The sequence below is a fragment of the Tinamus guttatus genome, unplaced genomic scaffold (genome assembly GCF_059628265.1).
Source record: "Tinamus guttatus ecotype Peru unplaced genomic scaffold, ASM5962826v1 Tinamus_guttatus_pri_ptg000601l, whole genome shotgun sequence".
Classification (NCBI taxonomy): domain Eukaryota; kingdom Metazoa; phylum Chordata; class Aves; order Tinamiformes; family Tinamidae; genus Tinamus; species Tinamus guttatus.
The window spans coordinates 2,007,603-2,024,464 of record NW_028289135.1 but is presented as its reverse complement, the minus strand read 5'-3'; the positions used below and the strand labels follow the sequence as shown (position 1 = coordinate 2,024,464).

Sequence of the window (16,862 nt, the reverse complement as noted above, 5' to 3'; positions counted from 1 at the left end):
CATTTTTTTCATATCAGACTAGAAATTCAGTAGTGGGATTTCCCACGCTTCGAAGAAGCCACTACAGAGCTTCTGTTCATTTGCTCATTTGCTGCAGCTGGGCTGTATGAAAGGAAGGGAAGTATGAAAAAGAGGGAAATGTATGAAAAGAAGGGAAATGTATGAAAAGAAGAGAAAGGCTTTACTGGGAACACGCATTATTTAGCAGCTCTCTCTGTATAGGGCAAGGAGCCTGTTTGGTTCCCATGGATTACATTTTGAAGAGACTCCTAGCCCTAAATTAATGACAAACCTCAAAGCCGAGATGGTGTTACAAATGGAAAACAGATTTAAGGCAGAGTGAGACTTACCAAAGCCTTGAGGTTTACCGATAGCAGTATGTCAGCTATTACATGTGACAGCAGTCTCAGCTCTGAGCGCAGGGAACACCACAGATGGCTAGTCCTGGAACAGAATCCAGACTGGAGGCCCAATTCTGCTTCCATCTGCATCCATAGCATTTCCCTCACCTTGTGAAGTGACAGTAGGGTCCGGAGAGACCCTTAAAGTCATCCATATCTGTATCTGCTGCTCCAGAAAAACACATCTGAAAGATGGACAGGCTGCTGGTGTGGCCAGGCTGCAGTTCTGAGCCAAGGAAAATTAATGCCATATACCCTAGTAAAGCTCAGTTTTCTCCTCCTGCAGTTCTCTGGAGTGGCGCTCAGTCAGCCCGTCTGAGCAGAAACGCTTATCGCAGACAGCACTGGACGACGGAGAGTTCTGGTAAGCCACTGAATTGTGAAGTGGGTGACTTTTGTCAGAGGTCGTTGTAAGTGGCCAAACGGGAGATTGGGATGAAATCTGTGAGTGAAGAAATGCTCAGTTTCACCCAACGAGATGGCAGATAGAAATCATATTCCTTTTCTGTTCATCTCATCCGTGTACATGCTTATTTAATAACGGAAGTGTTTAAAAAGTCAGTTTAGGTAATGGCATGAGCAAATTTGCCCCATGAATGTAGCACCCTTTAAATCCTTATCATGAGCAAAGGCAGGCTCCAGAGCCCAGGAAGGAGGATTGTACTGTATTACATTGCCTGTGAAATGCCTTCATCTCTGCTCTAAAGTGGGCTGAGAGGGTTGATCTTTGTCACATGCTGGTAAGGAAGGGAGTGCTTAGCAGCAACTCTTCTTACAGAAAGTAAGAGAAAACTAGGATATGTGTGAAGTGATGGAAGAATTTAAGAAAAGATTGAATGAAATGAAAAAAAAAAAAAAAAACAACATGGTGAAACTTGCCCTAGAAGTGCAAAGTGTTCTTTTTGCCAAATTTATGATCTCAGACAACAGATGTGTGACTTGCACATAATACCCCTTTACATCAAACATGTTGTGCAATACAGGCACATTTTCTGGGGCCAGATGTTCACTTTTTTTGCACAGAGGTAAATTTGGAGAAGTATTCAATAAGACTGTTCCAGAGCATTGCGGGAGATAAAGCAAAATTTACCTTTAGACCTAATATACTTTCCTAAAAGGAGATCTGAGAGAGATGATGCAGCACATTGGGTCACAATAAAAAGTTATCCTAGACTTCCGCAGTTCCAAAAGGAATTTGGGCAGGTCACTAAGTATAGCACATTTTGGATTATTTTCTATTGATATCCTTAAAGCATGACCACACAGTGGACATATAGGTACTCAGGTAGGCATCACATGAACAAAGAAATTTATCCAAAGAGTTGTCTGACCAATAGAATAGGCCGCTAGCTAGGTGAGCCCTTGAACATCAATAAAAATGAATGAGGTTGAGTATACTCAGGGAAATGTTGGCCTTCATACAGCATCTGTCAGTTCACAAATATTCTGAGCAGAAACAAAAGCCATTCAGACTGAAATTTTCCCTGAAGGAGTTAAGTGGACAGGAATGATATGCAGAAGATATGAAATGCTTCCAAAACCAGTCTGGCAAGTTTGATACCAGTGAAACCCTCCACGCAACCCATCAGAGTTATTTTCTTAATGTCTTTTGACTTGTGTGTATTTCTCTAAGGAGTGTTTGCCCCTTTACCCCTTCTAAGGCACCTTCTGATGCTCTCACCATCAGGTTTGGTGTGAACAATGAATGCTATGTATCCCTGAAGATAATAAAATGGTCAGCTGAGGAAAGAGCAACCCAGCCACCTCTCTCTTTCTTCTAATTTGCCCCTATAATGGTGCTTGTTGATACAGTTTAGCTGAGGGGATGGAGAAAGATCTCTATTCCTACTGCTGCAGAGGTGACCTTCAGCTGATCACATCTCTCTTGGTGGTGGTTCAGCTTGCCTTCTGGAAAACTGAGGTCATCTTGGTGAGGTGCTTTGAACCTGGTGCTAAAATAGTGATAAGTGATAAGCAGATAAGTAATTACCTCTTCAAGAGTTCGGAATTTGTTCTTCATGGCAGACATCAGCTTTTGACTTCGCAGGACCGTCAGGTACAAGAGGGCTTTTCTCCATGCTAGTTATGGCCAACTAGTTATGGCCACCATAACTAGTTCCTACTGAAGTAGACCTACAAATAAGCTTTACCGTCTTTGCAAATCATGTTTTAATGTTATCTGGAAGCTGAAAGGCAGCCCAGGAAACCTGCCATGCATCATCTCATGTGAGTTAACAGCCCTGCAAGTGCTTTTTAGGTTTACAGCTCCAGCTTTTCTGCAGTATGTATGCTAAACAATGATCATTTCTCCTATACAGGCTCATTTATTTAGATAACAAGGAAGAAAGGAAAGAATAAATACTGCTGCTTGTTCTCAGCTCTTCTGTTTGGCTTCATCCTAGGAAGCACAAGAAGACTAGGAGGAAGGGTATTTTAGAGGGGAAAATTTGATCAAAATGGGACATTTAAAGCAAAACAAGTGTCATATCATCAGAATGGCTTCAGCTGATGAGGAAAAGCAGCACAGCTATGGAAGAGCACAAGGCAGTTTAGGTGTGAAACATGATCTGTTTTTTCTTTGATCTTTTAAGGACTGAAAAAAATCTTCATGGTAACATGCTGAAGTCCTGCCTCTGACCTCATTATTTACACTCAAGATATCTGGGTTCTGTATTAGCAGTAATTAAGGTCAATCTTGTCAAGGACAGACAGGACCATGCTTCCTCTAGATGGGAAGGAGGCATCCTGCTGTTAACAAAGAAACAAGTTTCTCACTCATGCTAGTCCTTTCCCTCTAAAAGCGTCGTCTCAGAGCCTCCTCTTGCTAGTATCAGTGCAAATCCAAAAGAAACCTAGGGGAGTCAGAACAGGTGTTTTACATCTCCATCAGCAGTAAGCAGGAGCCAAACTGGATCCATGAAGGCAACTACTTCATCAGCTTGACAGCATGTTGCCAAAGAGTCCAAAATTGCCTTGTGTGGCCAGGAAATTGAGCCAGTGAAAGACAATTTTGTCACGCTACCACTGCTCTAGTGCACTGAGCATCGAAGTGAGAATTAGCTGTGCCTGTGGCATGCAGAGCTTGCTGTGTGGAAACAGCTAAAAAGAAAGAGAACTGATGCAAGGAGAGCAAATTCTGCTATTTCTTTCTACGATAAAAACAAATTGTAAAATGACCCTTACCACATGTATACTAAAGCCATAGCTGATGTCTATTCCATATACAGCAGAAAATGGAACTCACTGTGCCCGGTGAGCTATGCTGAGGGGAACTGGCTCCTGTGCCTCTGCCCCACATGCACATGTCCCCTGCTGCAGGATTTGAATACGTCGTCCACTGGGGCATCAGGGCAGTTACAGAAGCTCATGTTAGAGAGGAGATCAGTCCCTCTACATTATTTCTAGAAGTGTCTATCTTGTCTTTCAAGAGTGAGTTGAAGTCACTACTCACCTCTGGGAGTATCTGTTTGGGGCATGTTTTCGGTAAGACAAGGTCCCAAGTACCCATGAGTGAGTGTAGGGCAAGCATTTCTGCAAAGGCTCAAATTTGGCTTTACCTACAGTGTACACACACCAGCTGTATCAGGACCCAGCTAATCCTTACCATGTGTCCCTTGAAGTGCCATCATGGAGTCAGCACTGGGCACACATTTGATTTATAGGCCTATGTGGGCCCTGAAGAAATGTCTGCCATCTTCTGGTCTGCTCTCAGGCAGTATGGATGCAGTCATTAAGGCTGGGATTTGTAAGCCTCAAGTTTGATATTGGTGAAACATCTCTTTCCACAGCAGGTTTTACTCCAACTGTTCAGATCTGCATGTACTGGTGATTTGGCCCTGGGATCCTGGGGAGTAAATAACTTCTGCTGGGGATCCTTTGCTGACGTGAAGGAGTGCCAGTCCCTTCCTTTGTCTTTCACTCAGGATGAAATTTGAAGATTTCAAAGTGCATTTCGATAAAGTTGAGATCTGCAACCTCACTCCGGATGCCCTGGAAGACAGCACTCCCCACAAATGGGAGGTGACCGTCCACCAGGGGAGCTGGGTTCGGGGATCCACTGCTGGAGGATGCAGAAATTTTCTAGGTAAATAGACAATGATTTGAAAATTAAAAGCAGGCACAGAAGTCCTTATCTACCTGAAGCCTCCTCTCCCATTACCCCGTAGCCAGAAGCACAGGTAAAGTACAGGACTGCTGAATCTTACCCAGTAGGAAGCAGCCAAAGGGTTAAATCTTCATAGTTGAGACATTAGGAAAAGAACTTCGTTCTTTACCCTCAAATTCATTGAATCCAGTTTGTCTCTCACTTATACTTGTGTGAGCGGGAAAAACTCCAAATAAGTCACTTACTTAAACTCCAGCAGTCAGTGTAAAATGAGACAAAAATCAAGCTCAGCCAGCATGCTTATGTGGCTCTAAAGTAGCATCGTGGATCTGAACATGGCAACAGGCAATATGGGCTCATTATAGCTATATATTTTTTAAAAAATCCCATCTGACAACCTTATTTAAACCATGGTAATTTAATAAAATATCAAGACAAAAATCTTCTCTATACCTGGCTCCATGAAGGACTTTGGGATTTGGCTTATTTTCTGGAGTGCTGAGTGGAAAAAAGCGTGACAGCTAATGGAAAAAATAAATTGAATAAAAGCATGGCAACTAATGGAAAGCATAAATTGAACAAAACCTCAGCTTCAGTTCTATTGTTCTTTTGGTCTTCCTTTTTTTCTAGTAATAGCAGTAGCAATGGTATTATTGTTATTATTCCAAGGCAAGAAACTGTCTCGTGTTCTTTACATTGGCAGATACTTTCTGGACAAATCCCCAGATCAAACTGCATTTGACAGAGAAAGACGAGGGGCAGGATGACTGCACATTCATAGCAGCTCTGATGCAAAAGGATCGCCGTAAACTCAAGAAGCTCGGCGCTGACATGCTAACCATTGGGTACTCTATTTATGAGGTATTGCCTTGCTTTCACAGCGCAGTAGCTGCACTGTCAGTATTACCATCTCCCTCTAGATTCCTACCCCATCTTGTCATAATGTATTTTTAGGGTCCTCGCTCTTAAAATAATCCTCTCCGCTGTATCCAGCATCAGGGAGAAGTGTGGCTTGGTTTAGATGGACTCTTGTCAGAGGACTGTTTGTTCCTATGGGGCCGTAGTTTCTGAGGACAAACTCCCCCAGCCCCTTGCTCTGTCCACCCCTGTCTGGCTCCTTGAAGGGGAATTGCCTCTTCTGAGCCTCTCGGGCCCCGCACAGATGGGTGGCTGTCCTCATGTGCAGTGAGCCCTTTCTCTCTCCGGAACAGCCCGGTAAGGGGAGAGGATCTGCTTGCTGAATGTCCTCAAGAAGCAAGGGTCCTAGGGACGGGGTTGTGCCACACTGAGCTCAGCTTGGTGACAGTGAAGGGACAAGGAAAGCGGTTGCGGGCCCCTGCCAGCCCTGTGGTCCATGGCAATGTTCCCTGTGATTCCCCCCAGAGCCCCCGCGGAGACGGACACCTGAACAAGGACTTCTTCAGGTACCACCCCTCCAAGGCCAGGAGCAAAACCTACATTAACTTGAGGGAAGTATCTGAACGCTTCAAGCTGCCACCTGGCGACTATGTTCTTATTCCTACCACCTTCGAGCCGCACCAAGAAGCCGACTTCTGCCTGAGGATTTTCTCGGAGAAGAAGGCCATCACCAAGTAAGTCAGGCCCAGGCCCCCAGCACTCACTCAGAACCCTGGCACGGGAAGCTCGTGGTGTGTATTTTGTATCCCCGGGACTTTTATTTACTTGTTCACTCCTAGGGAGAAAGGTGTGAAAAAAGCTTTTGGGTTGCAGTTTTCCCTCCTAACTTAGGCTGAGCTGGGTCAAGTCTTGCCTACACCACTCCTTTCAAAGAGCATAGAAAAAAAATCTGTCTCCAGATGCAATATGCCCATTTTTGCTGAATGCAATCTTTTTCTTCTTCTTTGTGTGTGTGTGTGTGTGTGTAATGGAGGTTAGGAGGAGGGAAAATATGGCTTGCAATGGTGAATCTGCTGGGAGTTTATCAAGGAAGAATTGTTGCCTTAGATCGTTCAGTGAGCTGCAAATGCAGCACTGTTCCCTTTTGTTTCCTCTCAAAGTTTGTCTAAATGATGAGTTAATATAAAAAAACAGGCATTGGGAAATAGCTGTGTACCTAATGAATAAAGAATGAAATATAATCTTTACCATACGATATGCACAGACCTTGTTCCCTGAGTCCTGCTTGAAGTCTGTTTTAAGCGCTTATATCAGGATTTAAATAATACAGAAATCTGACTATCTGCGTAAGGGTGAATTTTACCTAAGCTTAACTTGTTCAGTAAAAAACATGTGGTATTATCTTTTACCTCTGGAAGATGTAACGTGTAAAATTGTTTTTTTTTCCACCCTGAGTAGGTACCAAACATCTTTAAATACTGAATAAGGTTTTTCTTTTCTCCAGGGATCTGGATGAAAATGTTGCCATTGATCTCCCTGAGGTAAGTCTGCAGAGTTAAAATAGCAAGAGGATAGCTCAGCAGGCGCCAGCACACACTGCTTTTACTGTGTTTGGCTAAAACGCATTCATTTCAGAGGAGCATTACACAATTGCCAGCTTTGTGTATCTGACTGAAACATTCAGTTCTGCAGAATATGGTAAAAGAACTATGGTAAAAGAATCAAAATCTTAATGACAAGATGCTTCTGCGTCTGCCTCAGTGTTGTTACAATCAGACAGCAGGAAAAGCTGGTATCAACCACAGGTCAGCTGAAGGTATGTCTGTGCTAGCACTGGTGAGACATGGCCATTAGTGTCTTTTAAAAGTGACAGTTTTTTTACTGTGAAAAAAAAAAAAAGGAAAAAAGAAGCAGAGAATTTCCACGGACCTACCCTTACTTAGCAGACAAACTTACCAAATCCGCACAGTGCTCGAGAGGAGATTGGTGCCCACATGTACCTAGCAAAATGATTCAATTATTTTTACTTCTGAACAGTCTGATCTGCCTGCTGAGCACTAATTACAGCTGACTCTGAGTCAGCTTCCGTTAACTGTGCCTCTGCAAATAATCTGTTGGTTGTGGTGTGATTTCCCATGGAAATAAGCTAAGCCAAGATCTCACGTGTTCCTCTTTATTAAAACTTTCCCCCAAGGGCCAGCTAGCAAATATACTTTTCTGCTTCTAGGGCTTTAGGACCGTGTTCAGTAGCAAAGTACATCAATTAATCTACCTCAGTATTGCTAAGGGGCTGCATCAAAATATGAGGAGTAGGAACTGGTGTACATGCGTGTGCCAAAAAATAAATGTAAGTGGTGTCTGTACAGCCACTCCAGCTAAAATAATAGCCCAATGCTATTGCATTTCTCTCCTCATCAATGTAGGCTGATGCTTTGGCTTTACACCTCTGTGGCAGGGCTGAGGATCTCATCTGGCAGCTGCCAATAGCTCATGTGCTCTGTCCCCTGGCCTCAGCTGACTGAAGGAGCTTCCAGCCATAGGATGGCTCTTGGCTAATGTGCAGACATGCCACCACCACTGGCTGCTGGCCACCAAGATGGGCAAGTGATCCCCAGAATTGCAGCTGGAAAGAGCTCAGAAGAGCTGGGGTAGTGCCCCAGTGGCTGGAACGGCCTGGGAAGCAACAGGGAGCATGAGAGGAGACATTTTTCAGGGGGTGCATGCTCAGTTTTGAGACCGCTAACTCAATAGCACACTCCGGTAGAGGAGGGAGGATGCGATTCCTCTAAGGCAGCCTAGATGTTTGGGAGACTCCAGATCTACACTTGAAGTGCAGCAAAGTTCAGGAGCACGTACTCTTATTTCAAGAGGTACTGTGCTCCCTCCACCCAAGGAGGGCCTGTGTGTAGGAGAAATGTTATGTTTTGTGATTCTGGTAATGTCTTCCTGTGATTGATCTTGCAGCCTCCAAACCCAACACCAAGCTCACAAGAAACAGAAGAAGAGAAGCAGTTCCGGGCATTATTTGAACAGATTTCAGGAGAAGTGAGTGCAAACCCCAGAAAATCCTCAAAACTTGTGGGTCACAGAAATATGTGAAAAGCGGGGACAGACTTGTATGTCCTACCAAGGCCAAGCAAAGTGAAAATCCCATGTTTCTCTGGGCAGCACACTTAGTTGCAGTGTGTTGTTTAGGCACCAGATGTCACCATGAGATATGTCTAGATTGAGAAGGTACAGTCCTTGGTTGGCAGAAAGGAAGTCCCAGGCTATAAGTCAAGCTCTGAGGGAGCCTCTCTGGCTCCTTGTGCACTCGCAGTTTTTTTTCCTTAGAATCAGTGGTTCTTGCCTGAGAGCTCTTTCAGACACCCTTACGCAGTGCAGCAGGGGTGTTTTGCCACCTTTGCCAACTTTTTGCCAAAATAAAGTCTTTCCTGAGTTTTGTGTCATTCTCTGAGTGTTGATGAACCACAGATGCATGATGTTTGTGGTTTCCGAGGTCTTTGGGTATGTCTGATTCCGGAAACACTCAAGTAACCAATGCCACTTTTCTTTTCTTTTTTTTTTTTTTTTTTTTTTACTTTAGGACTTGGAGATAACAGCAGAAGAACTCGAATATATTCTGAACACCATATTAAAAAAAAGTAAGCTCTGATAACATCTGCGCTTGTTCAGTGATATGCAGCTAAGAAACTTTTTAAAAGCTAGAATTAAATTCACTTGCCAATGGGAAAATAAAGGTTCTGTTGCCAGGCTTGTTTAGTGTCCTGCAGTGTCCTGCAGCCAGCAGCAGAGCTGGGCCTTGATCTACCCATTAGTTTGCATTGCCCCCAACACGATCCATGTCAGCTCAGTGAGGCCAGGTCTCCACTGCCCTGTTGCTGTGGTCTGGAGAGACAAACCCTGGGCTGGGACTTGCAACAACTGGACAAGATTTCTGACTCTGCTATGAGCTCTTTATGTGACTAGAAGGTCTCTCTGAACCTCCTTTCTGATTTACAAAACAAGAACAATGTTTCTTTTCATGTCTTCTGTAAATATCTCCCCTGTCTGGAATTTCTCTGTAGCATGAGCTGTCTTCCTCTTCCAGGGTACAGGTTCTCCAACAGTGAGGTCTCAGAGCCAGCTATATCTGCTAACATTATGTCTGCTTAAGAAAAAATATTTTGTATTATGAGTTTAGAGAGAGCATGTTTGCCCAATGACTTCTTTCTTAATACTGTCCTTTTTTCAGTAAAGTATATCAAATTCAAGAATTTAAGCCTTGTGTCATGCCGCAACATCATTTCTCTTATGGATGTATCCTTTCAAATAAGTGTTTATGAGGGTAAGTGGTTCTGAATACAACTGGCCATAGCATTATCTGTCATAAGTAATGGAGATGGATGTGTTTATGTCATGGAGGTGCACTGTTCACAGGACAAAAAATATGCCAAAGTTTTATCCAAATTTTTAGTTTGGAAATTTAGGATTAGAAGTCTTAAACACAAAAAAATCTTTTTTTCCACAGAATTCAGAGATGGATATCTTAATGCTGAGCTGCTGAGACAACAGAAAGTTGTTTTATTTACATTTAATGCAGATATTTTAAACTATGGCTTACTTGAGAAGAGTCTGTAGGAGATAATAGAGAAAAATCTGTTGTCTGGAGGGTTAAATTCCCCAGACAGAGAGCTGTACCTCAGTGGAAAAAAATATGTATATGGGTCAGAAAATGAAGGAGCAGAAGAATGCTGAAAATTATTGATATTAAAAATGTGGATATTTTGGCACCCAAACTAAAAGCCAGACTATCTAGTCTTTCATCAGGCTCCTGGAGATCCAGGAAGTAGACATGAGAGTGAGATACGTCTGTCCAAATATAGAGATTTGTGGTGTAGGCGTCTACATCTAAGCTAGCTTTCTAGACTTCCTTTGTAGATAGGGAAAAGGATGCTGTAATTGTGCTTGTTCCAGAAGTGTCTGAGTATGAGGGATGTTAAATGACTGCTCAGACATCAGGTGAAATAAATCACAGCCCTGGTATTTCCCCACCAGATTTTTCCTTTGCCATGCTCTAATTTCTATTGAATTCCCTTTGTGTGGCTTCTCCTTAGATAGAGCAAGTCAGTTACCACATATACATAATAACAAACAGGGGACTAGCCCTAAATTTCCTCACCTAGAAATTATGCTTAAGGAGGAAACTGGACCATGCTCGTATTTCACCCGTACATGGCATTGACACAGAGCCAGGGTCTGCCCGTGACTCAGAACCATGGCAGTTGTCCTAGGTTCACTCTTTAGGATAAAACCAAATGGTTTCCATGGTTTACAACGCTTTCAAGCAAATCTCTATGTAGTTTGGGATAAATAAGGGAGACATTTCTCCATCTGCTTTGGAACCACGGGGAATGCCAATGCAACCAAACCGTGCTGAACACAGCAAAATGACATGAATGCAACCCTGTGGCAAAACTAGCAGAATCTCCCCAGTTATATATTGCATAATTCCCTGACTGAGCTCAAGCTGTGCGGAAGGGAGGGCCATGACACAGGACAAAAATTTACAAATAAAGAATAAAATTTGCAGAGATGCTTTGACTCTGCTGTCTGGCCAAACTTTTCAGATCTCTCCAGTTTAAAGGACAGGCTGTCTGCAGGACTGATAATGTCCTGGGGATCTGGAAAGGCCCTCAGTAGTGGCCTCAGCAGTGTCATCAGTGTAGGTACTTAAATAATGGCAGACATTATCTAGGTCCCACTTGGAAAATTTTGGCTGAGCTAGTACCCATCTGAGCAAGGGCTTTGTCCTGTAAAATAAGATGGAAAGTGAAAAATGGTCACACTGGACCCTTTAGTGACACAGCGAGTGAGCTCTGCTTGAACAACGTTGGTAACTCAGTAAAATAAATATTAAAGTCTTCACGTTGGAGGCACAGGGAAGTCCAGGCAGATGTAGACTCCACTTTTCAGAACTGCTCTATAGGCATTTTTTCAGATCATAAGGACCAGATTTTACCAACCTTACTGTCTATGTTCCATTAATTATTGATGGAGCCCCTGTGGTAGAGCCTGATCTCCAGCTAACAATACTGAATAGTGCAATGGCTGACTAACTCCTTTGAGTACAGCTGATTTTTTTTTAATCAGGTAATTTAAGTCTCTGAATCATTTATAGCCCGTTTACATTCAAAGCTGTTCTTGCCTTAGAACAATCTGTCTTTCTGAGCCCCATGGCGCCTGCGTTGCTCAGCTGCATTACTGTATCCCATCACGTCTCACAAGTGTCGCAGCAGCAGGCGTGCTGTAACCGCTCAAGCTGCACCGCAGGAAAAATCCCAGTATCGGTTTCAGTGGCACCACCAGCTTTCGAGGCAAGATCATGTTATCTCTTTAAAGAAACAGCCCCGATAAATGTGTTCAGAATTTGGTCCTTCATGTTCTTTTCCTTAATGCAGATTACTAGTCCAGTGGCAATGGGAAATTGGAATTTGATGAGTTCAAAGTTTTCTGGGAAAGAATGAAGAAATGGATTGTAGGTGACATTGTTCACTGTATTCGCTTCTCCATTTTATTAGCTATTTTTTGCATGGTTTAATATGTATGTGCAGACAAAAACAGAGACAAAAGTGTTTGCAAACCACAAATTGTAATTAAAAACAAATGTTCCAAAAGTAGGGGCTTCTTTTGGATAGTCAAAGACATTCTTAGCTAAGAATGTGTTGCTAAGCCATAATGGTTTGCTGGACATAACAGAGATTTTTGTTTAGGATAAAGAATGCAAAGAGCACTAGTATGGAAGCCAATCAAAATGAAACGTAAAGCTTTTCCATTACTGTTGTTTCACAGAAGAAGAAAGTGATGATTCCTGACTAGTAGAAAACAATCATTTCATAAGTCTCTGCATTGCCATTATTGATCTCTCAAGAATCAACAGGACTGAAGTCTGGGAAAGTGTTGGTTCTAATTTTAAACACATTTCCCTGTCACTGCACATGGCAGTAAAAATAAGCAAGCTTGCAGGATCAGGCCAGAGACCAAATATTCAAGAAAGGACATCATAATTGTTTCCTCATGGTGATTAAACGTTATTATGAATTCATGCTTCGGGCAAGCATTTGAAATATGCAGTTCTCTCTTTCTTGTCTAGCCCATCAGAAATCACAAATACTTGTCTAGGCACTAAATTCATACCGCCCCCCCATCAAAAGAGGCACTGTTTTTAACAAGGAGGCTTGAGAAATCCTCGTTTCCTACAGGAAGATTTGCAGGTATATCTGATGACAATTTTTCAGCTGAAGATGACAACAACTCTAATCAACTTGTATTCCAGGGAAGGTTTGTGTTTTTTGCCCTATTAAAAGGATGGACTTTAACTACATCTTAACAATTACCTAATATTTATGTCAAAATTCAAACTAGTTCTACCAGTTCTCTTGGTTGTACCATGAATTTTTAGATTTTTTATAAATAGATGCAAGGGAGTAATGGCAATCTCAACTTCATGTTAAGCAATTTGTTTATAGCCTCCAGGGCTATAAATTTTGGAAAAAACGTAACATGAGGAGAATGGCTCAAGAAGGAATATTTAGAAGATGAATAAGAATGCATCTTTCCCAGATAAAATTACTTTTAAAAAATCACGGATTTTTTTATGAAGAACAACTATTATTGACTTCTTGTGTTTGGCAGTATTTGTTTAAGTTTCACAACAACCTATTGAAATGACAGAGAGAGCTGGAATCCAGATTTTCTCCTCAGATGCAAAATCAGACTGAATCTAGACCAAAGTCTTGTCAGCTTTCTTAAATGCTTATGCTACATATATAACGCCTTTCCTTTGTGTGCCATATCTGTATTCCCTTTCATATGCAAACTCTGAAATTTTGCTGTGCTCTTTTCATAACAGAATATCTTTCTTCAGTTTGACTTTGACAAATCTGGCTCCATGTCCTCATATGAGCTTCGCAGTGCCTTAAAAGCTGCAGGTAAGTCAAGCACTTTATCTTATGTGGGGAGCTTCCTGGGCAGATTCACTGTAGGCAGATAGAGCTGCAAGAAATTAGGCTGGCTGAGTGTCTTTGGACAGGGTGGAGGAGTAAACTCCAGAAAGGCACCTAGAGTAGAAAGTTTTAGGTCTGGAGTTGGAGCATGGCCCCAGGCAAGCTCATGGCTCGAATGGAGAGTATCAGGAGAGAGTGCACTTTGACTAGGCCACCTTCAAAGAGAAGGGATGGTCCTGATACCTGGTCTCTGGGCTGTCTCATTCAGGAAATGCAGTATTTTTCAGAAGAACTTTTGGGAGCCTGTATATGTAGGTCAACCCACAAAACAAACTACTTAGGAACTCACCTCCACTCAAGGGTCAGAGGCGCTATGAGCACACTTGTTTGTCGTGAAGAGCAATTGGTGGCTTTGCTTCATCAAAAGCTATTTTTATTTGAGCACCTAGCTTTGCAGAAATCCTTACAAATTTCAAGGAGCCAGAATGATCCCTCATACAAAAAAAAAATGCAGGGACTGGAAATTGTAGCAGTGCAGAATTTCTTGTTTGGAGTTTAGTATTCATTGTCAGCTTAAAGGGCTATACAGTTAGATCACTTTCTGCATGGATGCATGCTATAGAGTATCCTTCCCTCAACTGTTTTTCAAGACAAGCTAGTAGAGATTTGCAGATTTCCTCCTGGCCTATGAGGTTGCTCACTTTTCCTCTGTGTGTGTGTGTTTGGGAAGGATACCAGCTCAACAACTACCTGCTGCAACTGATTGTTCTCCGATACTCTGATGAACAGTTCCAGATTGAATTTGATGATTTTCTGAACTGCCTAATTCGTTTAGAGAATGCAAGTCGTGAGTATCTTCTTCCTCTGCAATTTCTTCCCATTCAAAAAAAAATCTCCTCTTTCAGTTGTTGTGGAGCATATTGCATAATGCTTCAGATCAAGGGTGCACATTGAACAGCTAACAAAAGGAGCTGTGTTTAGGATTTGTGTTTAGGATAGCTTTTCTCTCGTAAAATGAAAAATGCCCTACTGCTAAATAGAAGATTTCCCCTTGTGAACAGAGCTTGCTTCACTAACTTTGTAGCTCCACACATGAAGCTTCTTCATGTGAAGAATGCTTGCGAAGCCCATGTTGTAGCCTTTCTCATGGCTAATCTATCTGTCTAGCAGCTCTTAACCAGCCTGTGGCCAAATCTCACTTGCAAAAAAGTGGATGGGTTGTGTCTCTCACTGACCTAACCACCAACACCCAAGCATTCCCAACCACAGCAACCTTTCCTGGCCTATCACTCACTCAGGTTTCTGCCCTTATTTCCTCATCCCATCCCAGGCTCCTGCTGCCCCTTTGCTCTCATGGTGCTGGCTGAGCACATCCTCCCAGGCTCCATGCCCAGGCCCTCCAGCAGCAGAGCACGTGTGACTCAGGATGGGGGCACCCTCTCCTGTGATCCCATCCATGAGCGTAATGGCCCACTAAGGCGCTCAGCCAAGGGAGTTCTTCCTTTCCTACAGGTGATGAGAGCTTCATTTTGGATCACCAAAGTCCAAGGATCAAAGACTGCTTGTGTGTCATGCAAAGAGATACAAGCCATGCACTTGCAGGGCTCTCCTACACTTCTTACATAACTTGTCCTGATGAAGATGGCTCTACCTCCAGGCATCCTATGCCTCATGTCATTCATATGCAGGGTTGCACAGGGTCTCTCTCTTTCCAGAGTAGAAGTAGTAGAGATAGGTAAAATGGCTGGATGAACGTTGAAGTGATCTTGAGGTGTTGCTCCAAACTGAAACCAAACTCATCTCACTCTGTGAGGATCAAAAGCAACTTTCCTGAGCAATATGTATTAGTTTTGTTCTCTTTGCTTCTTTGTTCAATTTACATTGGAGTAGAATTATAAAATTACTGAGAGATAGAAGTTAAATAAGATATATAAAGAAATGCAAATTTCTTGTCTTCTTTTCAGGGTATCATCCAAATCTGAGTGTTTGGCGCAGCCAGAACACCTACTGATAGTCAAGATCTGAAGTGAGACTCACAGAAAGACCTAAGTCAATGACATATTTCCTCTTGTGAGGAGTTAATTTTTAGGAGCAGCCACCACCACCAATCAATCACAAGCAATCAGTCCTTGCTCTAGGTCTTTCCTTTCTTTGGCATGGCCACTCATCTCTGTGGGATGGGAAGCTTGTGTATGAATATGAATGAGGTGTATTTATAGCTCCAACATCTTATTTTTCATTCCAGGAGTATTCCAGACACTGAATGTGAAAAACAAGGAGTTCATTAACCTGAATATAAGTGAGGTATGAGCAGAGCTTCATAATCACCAGCAAAATTAAGGGGCTTGTCTAGAGCTTTGTCCTCTCTTAGGAACTAGAATATTTTTGCCTGACACTTCAGGTGAAATCCATGTCCATAAAAGGGCAGGGAGAATTTGAACTGATTTCTGCAGAGCTGTGATTTTACAGTGCACGTACTGATTACATCTCTTCTATGCTATTTCCTTCCTCTCTTGCTCTATTGCATATTCACATCTTCCCACTGCCTTTCTGGACTCCCTGCTCTTTCTTCCCCAGATTCCAGCTCACAATAAGGAAGCTGCAGACTGGGACTGCACGTCTTTTGCTCTCCCCAAATCACTGCTCAGCCCTGGCTCATTATTTTCTTGTGCTTCCTTTGTTGCCTTGTGGCGCATGGGCTGTCTCTCGTTTTACACTCTATCTGAAAGTTCCCTGGGGCAAAGCACAATGAATTCCCAAGCACAACAAATGTGAGAGGCCATATGGGCCGTGGGGATGCAAATACAATCACTGCCACTGTTGTCATCTGGTGCTTGCAGAGCTCTGTCTCCTCTTCCCAAAATGCAACACTGAAGACTGAATAAATCCCGTTTGCATGATAGGAGAGGTCTACTTTCTGCTTCTCATCCTGGCATGACATAAAACTTTACATGCAGAGTTCTCCTCTGTGCGGGTCAGCTTGAGGAAAGATAGCACTTTTGAGCTCTTCTCTCTCATTTTGTTGGAAGTGGCTGAAATTATTTATTCTAACTTCAATCTCTTTTCTGACACTAGTTCATCAACCTGGCAATGAATATCTGAAGAAGTCTGACTGAGACACCAGGAGTTTCTTGTAACGCTTCTGCTGAGACATCTACCCAAATAGAAATGGTCCCTTTGTCATGCAAACGTGACTTTTGTTTGGAAGAACATGAATGATGCCCATCCATTCTGGGCTCTAGCCCTGCTATGTTCATGAGTTCAAAAATCAGATCAAATAAGAGGTGTTTGGTTGGGTGGAGGTTGCTGGTTTGCTGGTTCCTTTTTTTTTTTTTTTTTTTTTTTTGATAAAGCCTGAGGCTCGTTTGTAACTGAGAGAGTCATTTGGTTGGGACAGGGCATATGTCTCAACCAGACTGAAACTAATGTCCCTGAGTGACCACAGGATTTTTTTGAAATGGGTTTGTTATTTAGTCTCAGTACAGCACAGAGTACAGTGATTAAAAATCTTTG

General features: G+C 42.6%; 1 protein-coding gene across 3 annotated transcripts in view; it reads left to right on the top strand.

Annotated features, from left to right (window-relative positions):
* Positions 1–16,451, top strand: part of CAPN9 (calpain 9) — a 28,684-nt gene extending 12,233 nt beyond the window's left edge. For 2 of the 3 annotated variants that reach the window (XM_010220879.2, XM_088534892.1), the window contains 13 exons: positions 688–765; positions 4,325–4,485; positions 5,210–5,367; positions 5,890–6,098; positions 6,869–6,905; positions 8,329–8,409; positions 8,951–9,008; positions 9,599–9,663; positions 11,813–11,881; positions 13,256–13,334; positions 14,080–14,196; positions 15,595–15,653; positions 16,425–16,451. In XM_010220879.2, coding sequence (XP_010219181.2) covers positions 688–765; positions 4,325–4,485; positions 5,210–5,367; positions 5,890–6,098; positions 6,869–6,905; positions 8,329–8,409; positions 8,951–9,008; positions 9,599–9,663; positions 11,813–11,881; positions 13,256–13,334; positions 14,080–14,196; positions 15,595–15,653; positions 16,425–16,451 — 1,198 coding nt within the window. The remainder of the gene's footprint in view (positions 1–687; positions 766–4,324; positions 4,486–5,209; positions 5,368–5,889; positions 6,099–6,868; positions 6,906–8,328; positions 8,410–8,950; positions 9,009–9,598; positions 9,664–11,812; positions 11,882–13,255; positions 13,335–14,079; positions 14,197–15,594; positions 15,654–16,424) is intronic. The other variant, XM_088534891.1, reaches the window with a different exon arrangement.
* Positions 16,452–16,862: the final 411 nt, after the last annotated feature.